Source organism: Miniopterus schreibersii (genome assembly GCF_964146895.1).
Source record: "Miniopterus schreibersii genome assembly, chromosome: 13".
In the NCBI taxonomy this organism is placed as follows: domain Eukaryota; kingdom Metazoa; phylum Chordata; class Mammalia; order Chiroptera; family Miniopteridae; genus Miniopterus; species Miniopterus schreibersii.
Genome location: NC_138113.1, coordinates 9689049 through 9701796, shown reverse-complemented (window position 1 = coordinate 9701796; position 12748 = coordinate 9689049). Strand labels below are relative to the sequence as shown.

Genomic DNA, 12748 nt, shown 5'->3' with positions numbered 1-12748 from the left:
TTATCAGCATCGCTGAAAGCGGGTGCGCTGTGCTGCTCAGGAAGGGTGATGACCAGCTGTACCGTGAGGGTCGGGATCTGCAATTCCCCGCTGGCTGCTCAAGGTGTGGCCCACATTCTCCCGGGAATGCAACTTGATCTAAAGAAGCCTCGTGACGCGCTAGTCCATGGGCTATGGCCATGGGCAGGAAATTTTGGGGTACGTGTAGAACAGGGGTGTGTAACGAACAGGTCAATAAGAGTGGCTTCTGTGGAATGCACAATATTTCATGTATACATAAGAACATTTTTCTAAGGAAATTTGGTATTTTAAAGAGGTCTTCAACTCCTTCCCATCCCTGACTCCCCTATCTCCCCCCAAAAGTTAAGAAACCATGTTGACCCTAGGGCTCCTGGTCTCCTCAGACTAAGAGAACCGATAAGCAGCGGGGGAAGGCGCTAAACCTCTTTAGAGAAAGAGGAATTGTTTGTGGCTTACAGGCGAGAGTTTCAGTGGGACTACAACTCCCAGAGATCTGTGCGGCAAAGTCCGAGCTTATTGGCCAGTGGGAACCAATAGGCAGGCGGCATTACCGAGCATCCGACCATCGTTCACCTATCAGAGGCCTTAGCGTCGGTGCTTCCGGTACCAGCTGCGGACTTGGGAAGTGCCTTAGGTGAGTTGGGGCGGCTCCCGGGAAAGTGGTTTTCTGCGGGGCAGCGAGTCCAAAGGTGTTTCGTCTCCATTGTTGCCCAGCCCGGAGGGTGTGGGGGGCCTGTGGGTGGGCGCGGTGGGAGGTGGAGGGTGGGAGACACGCAGGTGTGCGCGCGGTCTGGGAAGAATGGCGGGGCCCCACGTGCGGTGGTTAGTGGGTGCTGACGAGCCGCGGGTGGGCTTAAATGAGTGAATATATTCCCAGTAGCTCGTGAGTGACGCTTATGGGAATATATCCTAAGGAAGCCATCCGAAATGAGGAAGGGGCTTTATGCATAAAGACCTTTTCGCAAAATTATTTGTAACAGTGATAAAGTTGCTACAACCAGGGGCCTCAGCAGCGAGGACAATTAGGCAACTTCACTGAGTGAATATTAAGTGGCCTATGAAAATAATTTACAGAACTTTTAAATCACGTGGGAAAATATATAATGTTAAATATAAAATATATGATATATAATGTTAAGTGAAAAAAATGCGATACAAAATTGTACAGTATGATTGAAAAAGTTGAACTGCGTGGAAAACGCTAGAGATACGTAATCATAATTTTCTTTGGGTGGATTTTTGTTGTGTGAATTTACCTTTCTTGTGTGCTGATTTTTTTTTTTTCTCCCAAGTACAAGCGAAAGTTTATTTAGAAAGTCACAGAGGTAGAAAAAGTGAGCCAGCTGGGCTGCGTGGGCTCAGGAAACAGGTTTTACAGAAGCAAAAGAAGGGGCCCTGGGAGCTTAGGAGAGAGAAAGGCAAAGGTGACGCACCTGTGGGGAAGGGAAAGTGTAAATATTTCAGGAGATACCAAATAATTGGAGACCTCCTGAAGGTCATTTCAACCTTTGTTCTCTTAGCTCTTTGTGGGGAAACCCTCTCCCCCTCCTGGTTGCTAGAGCAAAGGGTGTGTGAACTCAGCCCAGCCAGGGGTAGCCCTCTCCCCATTGTGAGTCTTAAGCAATTGCCATCAAGTGAAGGGGCAGTGAAGTTGATTCTCAGCTGCTGAGAAGTTAGATTCTCAGCAGTTTAGAGAGGGGCAGCAGTGCTTTATTGTGCCTAGCCTCATTTGGTTCCTGCTTGTTTTCTGAACCTGGTTCTGGAGTCTTCTTTTTTTTGCTTAAGTTAACCAGAGTGGTTTCTGTTGTTAATACCCAGGAGCTCTGACTTATACCCCATTCTTTGTCCAAAAGAAAAAATTTAGCCCTGGCCGGTGTGGCTCAGTTGGTTGGAGTATAGTTCCGTGCACCAAAAGATTGCGGGTTCGATTTCCGTTCAGGGCACATACCTAGGTTTCGGGTTCAGTCACTAGCCTGGCAGGTACAGAAGGCAACCAATTGATGTTCTCACATTGATGTTTCTACCTTCCCCTTTCTCCCCCTCACTCTAAAAAATCAGTAAGTATATTCTCGGGTGAGGGTTCAAAAAAATATTAGCACATATAAAATCGTGTGTGTGTGTGTGTGTGTGTGTGTGTGTGTGTGTGTGTAGTAGGTTTCTTTAACAGTTTCAAAGGCTATACACCAAATTAACAGTGCTTTATCATCTAAATCCCTGGAATAAAAAACCTTAAGAATGAAAAAATTGAAAGTAATACTTGCTTAACCTAGTTTACATTATTGTGAAGGATTGCTGCAAGGAGCAAATGCATTAGGGAATGTGAATTATCCTGAAAATTAAGTTCTATTTGAATATGATGAAGTAGAAATAGCAATAGTGACTTCTGAGTGTCATTTCAGTGTAGAGGTAAAGGCCATTTTGAAGGGAGTTGAGGAATCAAGTCAGAGTCGTGAATATCAGTTACTTACTGATTTGGCAGTGAAAAGAGAATAGAAATTGGATGATGGAGACTTTTCTCAACTTTTTAATTTGAAAAATTTCTAGCTTAAAAGTTGAAAATCCCATGAATACTGACATAGCCTCCATCTGGATTCAGCAATAATTAACATTTTTGCTACATTTGTTTTAGCTGTCTGCATATATATATAATTTTGTTGGGGTCTTTTTGTTTGTTTTCTAAAGCAGTTGAAAGCACATTGTAGGCATTATGACACTTTATCCCAAATACTTCAACATGCGTTATCTTAACAATAAGGACATTTTCCTATGTTACCACAGTACCGTGGTCACACTTAAGAAAACTATTAACGCTACAATATCTTCTAATATCCATTCCATATTCTAATTTCCCCAGTTCTATAGATTTTTTTTTTTTTGGTAGGAAATTTTGTTTCCTCAATTTGTGATCCAAAGTTTATACATTGCCTTTGCTTGTTAGGGCTCAGTAGTCTCTTTGAACCTGCCCCATTCCTTCTGTCCTTTTATCCCCTCACAACATTGACCTATGAAAGGTCTAAGCCAGTTGTCTTGTAACATGTCCTACATTTTGGGTTTGTCTGATTATATTCTTAGGGTGTAGCTTTTCTTCTTAATTATTTCAGATAACCTTCATCAGAAAGAATGGAGTTGGGAAAAGGAACATTTCTCAGGAGAGGGCTGAATGCGTTGTATCAAGCAGTACATCCAATTCACGGCCTTGCCTGGACCGATGGGAATCAGGTAGTCCTGACTGATGTGCAGCTTCAGAGTGGGGAGGCCAGGTTTGGGGACTCGAAGGTCATTGGACAATTTGAACATGTTTATGGGGTGTCCTGGGCCCCACCTGGTACAGCAGACACACCCCCTCTGCTCGCTGTCCAGCACAGGCAGCATGTCACTGTGTGGCAGCTGTGTCCCAGCGCTACGGAAACAAGCAAGTGGTTGATGTCTCAGACCTGCGAGATTAGAGAGTCACACCCTCTCCTTCCCCAAGGCTGTGTGTGGCACCCAAAAAGTACTGTCCTGACTGTGTTGACTGCACAGGATGTCTCCATTTTTCATAATGTTCACTGTGATAGTTCCCGAGTAGAAGTGGACAGCAACACCCAGGGCCTCATTCATTGTGCATGTTGGACCCAGGATGGCCAGAGGCTGGTGGTGGCAGTAGGCAGCAGCCTGCGTTCTTATATTTGGGACAGTGCTCAGAAGACTCTTCACAGGTGCTCTTTCTGCCCAGTATTTGATGTGGACAGCGATGTGCGCTCCATCAGGGCCACTGTGGACTCACAGATGGTCATAGCCACTGAACTTCCAATGGATAAGATTTGTGGCTTAAATGCGTCTGAAACCTCTGACATTCCACCTAATAGTGAAGACATTTGTCTGTATACTTCACCAGTTACTGATGAGGTGCCCTCTGTGGATAAGGGGGCAGTCCCTTCTGGAACAAATTCCGACACATCAGTTTCTCCCTTTTCTTCTTCCTGTTTAGATCCTCTAGATCTAACTCATATACGTTTCAATAGATCTAAGTCTGAGAGTAATGCCCTTATTTGTCTAAGAAAAAAGGACTGCTTGACAGGAACTGATCTGGACTCTTCACATTTGGTCCTTGTGACCTTTGGGAACAAGATTACCCGGACCAAAAAAGTCACCATTCCAGGCATTTTGGTTCCTGATCTAATAGCATTTAATCTTAAAGCAAAGGTTGTGGCAGTGGCTTCCAATACTTGTAATATAATTTTTATCTATTCTGTCATTCCATCATTTATGCGAAACATCCAGCAAATTCAGTTAGAGAGTAGTGAAAGACCAAAAGGCATATGTTTCTTGACAGATAAATTATTATTAATTTTGGTAGGAAAACAAAAATCCACTGATTCAACATTTCTTCCTTCTTCGAAATCCGATGAGTATATTATTCGCTTGATTGTTAGGGAAGTAATGTTGGAAGAGGAATTTCCAGTAACATTGAGTGAAAACCAAAGTGGCTACTCTACTTTTAGTACTCTGTTAAATAAAGCAGAGAGAAAAAAACTAATTGAAAGTCTTTCCCCAGATATTTGTCACCAAAACAGAGGGCTCTTGTTAACAGTTAATAGCAGCAGTCGAGGTGGAAGGCCTGGAAGTACCTTTATTAGAGAAATCAGAAGTCCTCCATCCAGTGTCTGTGATGACTCCATAGCCCTGGATGCCAAGCCTGTGAATCTGTCAGTGATGGTGCCCAAACCCAACAGCACACCAGACTACACCAGCACCCCGGAACCTCTTGATTTTCCCCAAAGAAAGAATTTACAGCAGGAAAAGGAAACTTCTCAGCTCTCTAAGGAACTGGAAACCTTATCTAGGAAACTGAGTGAAGTAGAGCGATGTCTTTCTGAACTCACAGACTTCCTACGTAATGAAAAGAAATCCTCTCCAGCGTATCCACTGTCTCAGGATCTGTCTTATGTCCACATCTCTTACCAGGTAATTTCTCCTTGAGGAGCTACCACTATATATAAAAGCTCCTGCAGCCAATAGTTACTGCCAGAAAAATTAATTGATGAGAAAGATGGTATTTAAATTGAACTGGGCATGTTATACTACAGGTGAGTTGTTAAACCTTTACAGGTTGGTTGCCTGCCAGCCACATGGACACACATACCAGTATACACTGGTTTTTATGGTGTATGGCGTGAAAACATGAGTGATTGCACTTATTCTGCCAATTTATTTTAAGTATATCTTTTTATTGATTTCAGAGAGAGAGGAAGGGAGAGAGAGAAACATCAATGATGAGAGAGTCATCATTGATCAGCTGCCTCCTGCACACCCCCAACTGGGGATGGAGCCTGAAACCTGGGCATGTGTCCTGACCAGGAAGTGAGCTGCAATCTCCTGGATCCTAGGTGGATGCTCAACAACTGATCCATGGCTAGCCGGACTGCCAATTTATATTTAGGAAAAAGTATTTTTTAATCGTGCTATTTCATTGTGAAACTTTTTTCTTATGCAGTGCAGATCCTCTTTCATTTATAAGAGAGGTTGTATTTATTTTAAAAATTTTAATGCACCGGTTTATGCATGCATATGCAAACATGGTATTACATAAATGGCATCATATTATTTTTTCATAAACACTTTCCTTCTCTAACCAGCTGAGCTGTGCTCCTCCCCATTTAACTAGCAGGTTAATGTGGATCCTTCCAAAGTGTACTTCAGACTCATATAATCTTACATAATCTTTGTATACGTAGGTATATAGGTACAAATTATATATAGGTTCAGAGGTGTTATTGTTTTACAAAAATAGGGTCATGTGGTGCACTCTTTACTTCATGCCGAGAGTATGCTCTTTATTCAGGTGTTCCCCTGTTGATGGACATTCACTTTGTTTTCAGTTCTTAGCCACTCCTCATAGTGCTGCAATAGTATTCTTGTATGTATCCATTTGTATTCCTACTTTTATTTCTGTTGGGTTGGTTCCCAGAACAGAAGTGCAGTTCGAATATATATGTTTCTACTTTTAAAAGATTTGCCAGATTGCCTTTCAAAGATTTTTAGATTTTTCCTCCCTCCCTCATGAATCTGATAAATGTGAAGTGGTATTTCACTTTTATTAAATTCCTTTTTCCTTTATTATTAGTGAATTTGAGTACATATGCCTTCATGTTTTGGGGCCAATAAATGAATTAGCTATTGCTCATTTTTTCCTATTGAGTTAGTAGTTTACAAGAAGTTTTTGTATATTATAGAAATTAATTTACACGCAATAATCTTGATTTTCTTGCAGCATTTTATTAGTTTGGTTTTTACATTTAATTTTTTTTTAATTGATTTGTTGTTCCACTTATTTTTGCATTCATCGGTTGCTGCTTTTATGTGCCTGGCCAGGGATCTAACCCACAACCTTGGCATATCGAGACAACACTCTAACCAACAAAGCTACCTGGCCAGGGCCTACATTTACATTTTTAATCTTTAATTAAATTTTTGTGTATGAGCCATTTCTATTTTCTGAGAGTTAGATAACCAGTCATACTAGCAACATTATTAAAAATTCACCTTTATCCCACTGAACTTGATCTACCACATTTATCATATATAAACTTGTCCATACTGAGATCTAATTCTGGATTCTCCATACTGTAACTGCTGTAGTGCTGATCTCTTTACCTAAAACTTTATCCGTACCAAACTGATCTGATTACTGCAGACTTATATATCTTCGTTTTAAAAGATAATTGCAAAAGGTTGCTGTTGAAATCAATGATCAATAATATGTAAATTGCTCTTTAAAAATAGTAAAATGGTAAAGAAGTGGTATTTTAATTTTTTTCTTAAAACTAGTATTATTTGGCTGACTCAAGGATGTAAGTTTTTAAAAGAACCAAAGAATAATTTAAAACAATTACATCCTGCTCTAATTGAGTGTCTTATTATAACGCCTTGATTGGTAACAGCCATTTTACTAAAAAAAAAAAAAAAAAATTACATTTTTTAAATGAAAAATTTCAAACACATAAAATACATTTTATATTAAGAAATAATGTAAACACATAGACTACATAATAAAATCCTGTATTTCCTGGATATAGCAGTTATTAACATTTTGCCATATTGCTTCTTTTTGTTGTTTTCTAATATAGTTTAAGTAAAGATATCATGTATTTCACCCATAGATATTTCAGGATGCTGAAAAATGCAGCATATTTGCTTCAATAACTACAGTCCCATTATCACATGTGATAACATTAACCATAGTTACTATTTTCATCTAATAACCAGTCCTTATTCAGATTCCCCCAATTTTCCCTAAAACCAGTTAAATCACAAACCAGCTGAAAGTCATTTAAATCACCAATATAGTTGTTTTCAAATTAAATTTACAACCACATTAAGAATTAGTTATATCATGTACCAAAGCTCACTGAAACACATTTATAAACATTTAACACCTCAGTTCTAGATTTTTGTTACATTGTCTTTAGCTAAAGCAGTTAAATGGTTTTATAAAAATACATGAAGTTTTCTGTGTATTTTCAGTAAATAGACTTTTTTATTTTTTAAATTTATAGTATTTATAAATGTGAAAGTTAGTTTGGATTTTTTTTTCTTACATGACTTTTAAAACATTTTTTTCCATTTTTATTTCTCTTTTTGAATAGGTAGTTCATTTACTTGGTTTAAAAAGGAAAACAGGTTTTAATAGAAAGGTAGATATATACTAGGAAGTCTTACTCTCATCTCATCTCTGTTTAATCTGTTCCCCTCACCTCCAATAGGTAACATCTTTATTTTTATTTATTTATGTAGATACTAGCAGATCTTACTATGTATTTTTATTTCCCCTTTTGTTACACAAAAAGTAGGGCACTATATCCAGTGTTCTGCATCTTCCTTTTAACATTTAATAATATATCCTCAAGAAGTCTTCATATCAGCATACAGAGTTTTTTTTTCCCCTCTCTTTTTTTTTTTTTTTTTTTACATCTGCACAGTATTTTTTTCTTCCGAATTACAAAAATAATATGTGCTCATTGGGGGGGTAGGGGGGAATGTAACTGATATAGGAATAATTAATGTTGAAAGTAAAAATTCTCCATAATCCAACCCTTAGAGAAAGTCACAGATAGAGTTAAAGTACGTCTGTCTTTTTTACCAAATAATAACATACCTTTTTCTTTTGTAAACATAAGTGTGATATTTTAAGTAAAATAAATGTGGGGTATCTTGCCTTTTCAGTTCCTCAGTTTCTCAATTTATAATGAACTGATCCAACCAAGCTATTACCAGTAATTACCTCTGGAGGTAGAGTTTGGGGGACTTCACTTTCTGCATTATAAGTTTACGTTTACTCTTTTATATTGAGCATATGTTCCTTTTGTGCTGAGAAAAGTGAAAGAAAAAAGGCAAAATAATCAAAAGCAAGGAAGAGTTTCCCCTATAATTTCCAAAGTGACATCTTTCGTAGAGTTCAAATGAATCATTAGTTACTTATGGCCCTTACAGTTTATTCATGTGACATCTTTTAAAATGTTACTTGTGCAAATCCTCTGCTACTCTGCCACCTAGGGCAGTCTTTCTGGGCTTTTTTCCCCCAATAAAGCAAGCATGAATTTATTTATTTACACCTAAAACATCTAGGCACCTGTTCCTCACCATCAGATTGTGCCTCTTAGGCTACTGCCCATTATCTATAATGTTATTAGTCATATCCTAGGACAGCCAGTTCCTAGTGATAAAGTTCCTAGGAAAAGTAAATTAGGGGTTTTGTTTTATTTTGATCCTTTAGTTGTGTTAAATAATATAGCAAAAGCTCCTTATATAAAACTGAAGTCTAATTGCTAGTGGTAATAGGTAAAGAAGTATTTTAAAAAACTACATTTTCTGTTCTTAAGAAATGTTAACTCTGTTGCTTCTGCATTTGGTTTAACAACTTTTTTTTTTTTTGTATTTGAAGAAGTGTTATGTAGGATCTGTTGTTGAAAAAAGAGATGTGCTTCTCTGCAATGGCAAACTAAGGCTCAGTACAGTGCAGCAGACTTTTGGCCTCTCTCTTATTGAAATGCTACATGGTAGGTAAAATTCAGAAATTAACCCTACCCAACACCCCTTCCTCCCACCATCTGTTTTGTAGCTTTCACTGGTAATGCAAATCACGTGTATCAATCATTCTGTGATTCATTAGATAATTAACAAGAATTAATTGTCTGCTGTATACCCAGGCCTATTACACCGTACACATGGAAAATACATGCTCTGCCCTTAAGGAACCTATAGCCTAGTAGGAAAACCTAACTGTGTACATGGAAAACTAGAAAAGAGTTACAAAGCCATATATAGGGTGGGACAAAAGTAGGTTTACAGTTGTTTGTATTGAAAAATAATACAATAATTAATAAATAATAATAGATTAAATTCCGTGTTTCACATACAGCCATAAACCTACTTTTGTCCAACCCTGTATAACAGCTGCAAGGAAGTGACATAAGAACCTCATATACTTGTTGCACTAGAACATAAAGATCATAGCAACATAGCAGAATATTTCTGAAAGGGGTTGTTTTAATGTGCAGCAAACTTAATGGACATGAGGGACTGAGTCACGCCTACGTCCATCAGTGGTTGTTGCCTTAGCCTCGTTCTTGTCACAGTAGCCACTACACTGAACATAGAAGTTTGTTTCATTTTCCCCCTTAACATTATAGCATCAGCATTGTTCTGTTTTGACACATACATTTATGATGTGACTTCATAATTGTCATTTTCGCTGAGTGGGTTTAATGTTCCATTCTAAAGTGTACCATATTTTACTTTGCCATATTTTCTTTGACATTTAGGTGGGTTCCAATGGTGGCCCATTATAAATAATATTAATAAAAACCTCTCTGTATTTTACATGTTGTTTTTGGAAAGTATAGATTTTTAGAAGTGAAATTAAAAGGTCAAAAGGTAAGACACGGTAGACCTGAGAGAACCAGAGAAGGCCCAGGCATGTTATGCTGTGTTACCCTGGAACAAGCCTTTCAGGGTTATCTGGGCCATTCTTGTCTAGCTCTGGTCACCTCTGCCTCCTTGGATGTCTAGAGGTTAGTATGGATCTAAAGAATAAAGAAGGTTCCTTTGTAAGAATGTCCATTCCCAACCTCACATATTTCTGGAGAAATGGATTGATAGCATGTAGATAAGGTAGGGACACTCCACACACAACCCCTGACTTGAATGTGCGGACAGAAGCTCGTATGCCTACCCCTGAGTAATAAATGCCCAGCCTGAGTGAAAAATGCATGTCCCTTAGCTGTGCCTGAGTCGTCAGCATCCTCCTGCCACACACCAGACCCTGTGTGACACACAGCCCTTCCGCCTCCCATTCGCTGTGAGGTCGTGTGATGATCAGGTTTAACATTGTCAGCTCCTGAATTCTTCCCCTCAAAAAGTCTCGGATGTTGTTTTTCCTTGTAGAACAAGAGGAAATATCCTGAATTGCCTATGTGTTCCTTTTACTTTGCAGACTCCCGCTGGATCCTTCTCTCTGCTGATAGCGAAGGCTTCATCCCATTAACTTTTACAGCCACACAGGAAATAATTATAAGAGATGGTGGCAGCTCCAAGTCAAGTATCTTCAGAGAGTCTCTGTCTCAGAGTCTTGATTTTGTCCTCTTGAAGTCTTTAGAGACCTTACAGCCCGAAGTTTAGATGCCACCGGCTGTTCTAACAACGTAGGCAGTATGACCCGATACTTGTTTGTAGAGTATTTGGTGCATAGCTTTTCAGGTGAGACCTTTACAGACAAGATCTGTTTTCACTGTGGGCTCGCCCCACTCACACTGTCGCATGGAGGTGAAGCACTTGCCGTGGTTGGCTTGGCCACTTTCCCTGCTGTCCCCCCAGGCTGAGGCTCACTTCTCTGTGGAGGAGGCAGTCTTTGTTGGATGACTCAGAAAGTGCTTGTTTATGTATTCATGAGGTGTGGTTTTGTCTTAGGGCAGAATTCCCAGAACAAGGCGGTATAATGGTGCCCTAAGGATTGTGTTTTATGGTTTCTCTGAGGCTTTCTGTCCCTGGCCCAGAGCTGTGTTAAAGCTGTCTTAGAAGCACTTAAAAGGTACCTCAGCGTGTTTTAGATCTTTCTCTTGGCTTAAAGATGAGGGTAAGGAGTGCATATGCTTCAGCCCATCCTTTTTACCCCAAACCAGCAGGAGTCTACAGAGCTCAGTGGAAGATAGAAAGCCCATTGATTGCTACCCCAGGGCTCCCTAGAACAGGAATTAGTTATACTGTCAGCTGGACCTTCCAGAATTTAAACCTAACCCTAACCCTCTTGCTTCCTTAAGGAATTCTGGCTGTCTAAGGTCCAGATACTACTAAAAACACTCCCTGGGCAAATTTCAAATGACATTTCAAGTGCTTTGACTCTTTTAGATCACACGTGGGCATGGGCTGATGTCACTGTATGATGCCAGGAACAGGCGAGGTCTAGGACATGGTTTTATGCTCTTGCCTCTCCTGATTTTCTCCCTGAAAATTTTTTTTGCAGTTTGGGATTATAAAAAATACCCTTTTCTCTCCTTGTAATCAACTCTTAAATTGTAACTTTAATTTTGGTGTTTTTCTTTTCCTTCCAGTCAAGGCTTAGAGACCAGCATAGAGTCTGTGAGAGAAAATATTTCAGAAAACTGGAAATTTCACTGGATCTGGGGTAGTTCTAAAAAGTACCAGTTATTATAAATAAGGGCTAAAGGGCCAGCTTAGTGTGGTAGGAAGAGCCCTGATCCCAACTCTAGATGGACACAGCACTTCTCAGTGTCTTCACACACAATTATAACTTTCATTTGCTGCAGCCTAACAAATCAGTCTGTGTGCGGCTTAGTCAGGGCACATCTGCAGAGACCTTGTCTCAGCCATAGGAGCTCCATTAGCACATAGGCAATTTTTTTCCATTTCCTTTAAAATTATCTGGAAAGAAATATTTTATACCCTTGGGGACTCCTGTCTGTCTGTTACAGTTTATGAAGATGGAGCTGGGATAGGAAAGAAGCAAGGGCCTATTTTGTGGTTCAGATGCATTAGAGAGAGCTGCTGAGATAATGGAAGTGGAGGCCACGTGTCTGTAATCAGTTGCCTGAGAGCAGTAGCTGAGTACAGTGTGAGGCCTGGCTCCATTTTCCAGGGGGGATGAAAGCACTATTGTGAAGCCTAAAGGGGGAAGGGGGGGCCTGTAGTAAGGTCAAGATGGGTGCCTCAAGGTGTATATTATAATCAGCATTTCTCTGGTCAGAATCCTGTGAATGAGTCTTCAATAAAATCACTCATGGTTGATGCTGCTGCTGTGAATGTTTTGATGGTATTTTCTTTGTGATCATTGCTGGTATACAGAAATGCTCTTGGCCTTATGTATGTGTGTGTTGTCTCTATTTCTTCTTCTGGTGAACATGTCACCAGAAAGAGACCTGGCCCAGAGTGGGTCTGCCTTTGGCTGGCTGGTAGTGTGTTGGTTCTGGACTTCGTGCAGGAAGAATTTCACAGTATGAATCCAGGTAATTTTGAGAGTATGTTTATTAAAGCTGGGGACAGTGAAACAAAGGAAGGGCCTAGGATAGACGAAGCAACAGGAGAGCCTAGGCAGTGTTCTGCTTTGATTCTCTAGAAACATTATGAGGAAGAAGTGGGCCACACTGGGCTGCGTGGACTCACTGAGAAGTAAAAGTCACAGTGACAGAAGTGAGCCAAGGTGGGGCTGCTGTTAGCTCACTGGAAAGTCAGA

General features: G+C 39.8%; 1 protein-coding gene across 1 annotated transcript; it reads left to right on the top strand.

The window, feature by feature from the left end:
• The first annotated feature begins 1321 nt into the window (after positions 1-1321).
• WDCP (WD repeat and coiled coil containing) lies at positions 1322-12314 on the top strand. Its single transcript, XM_081156799.1, is given in 5 exon segments — positions 1322-1445; positions 3123-4968; positions 8945-9059; positions 10496-10636; positions 10639-12314. Coding segments are annotated over 4 exon segments (2325 nt in total). The 5' UTR covers positions 1322-1445; positions 3123-3141; the 3' UTR covers positions 10881-12314.
• The last annotated feature ends 434 nt before the right edge of the window (positions 12315-12748 follow it).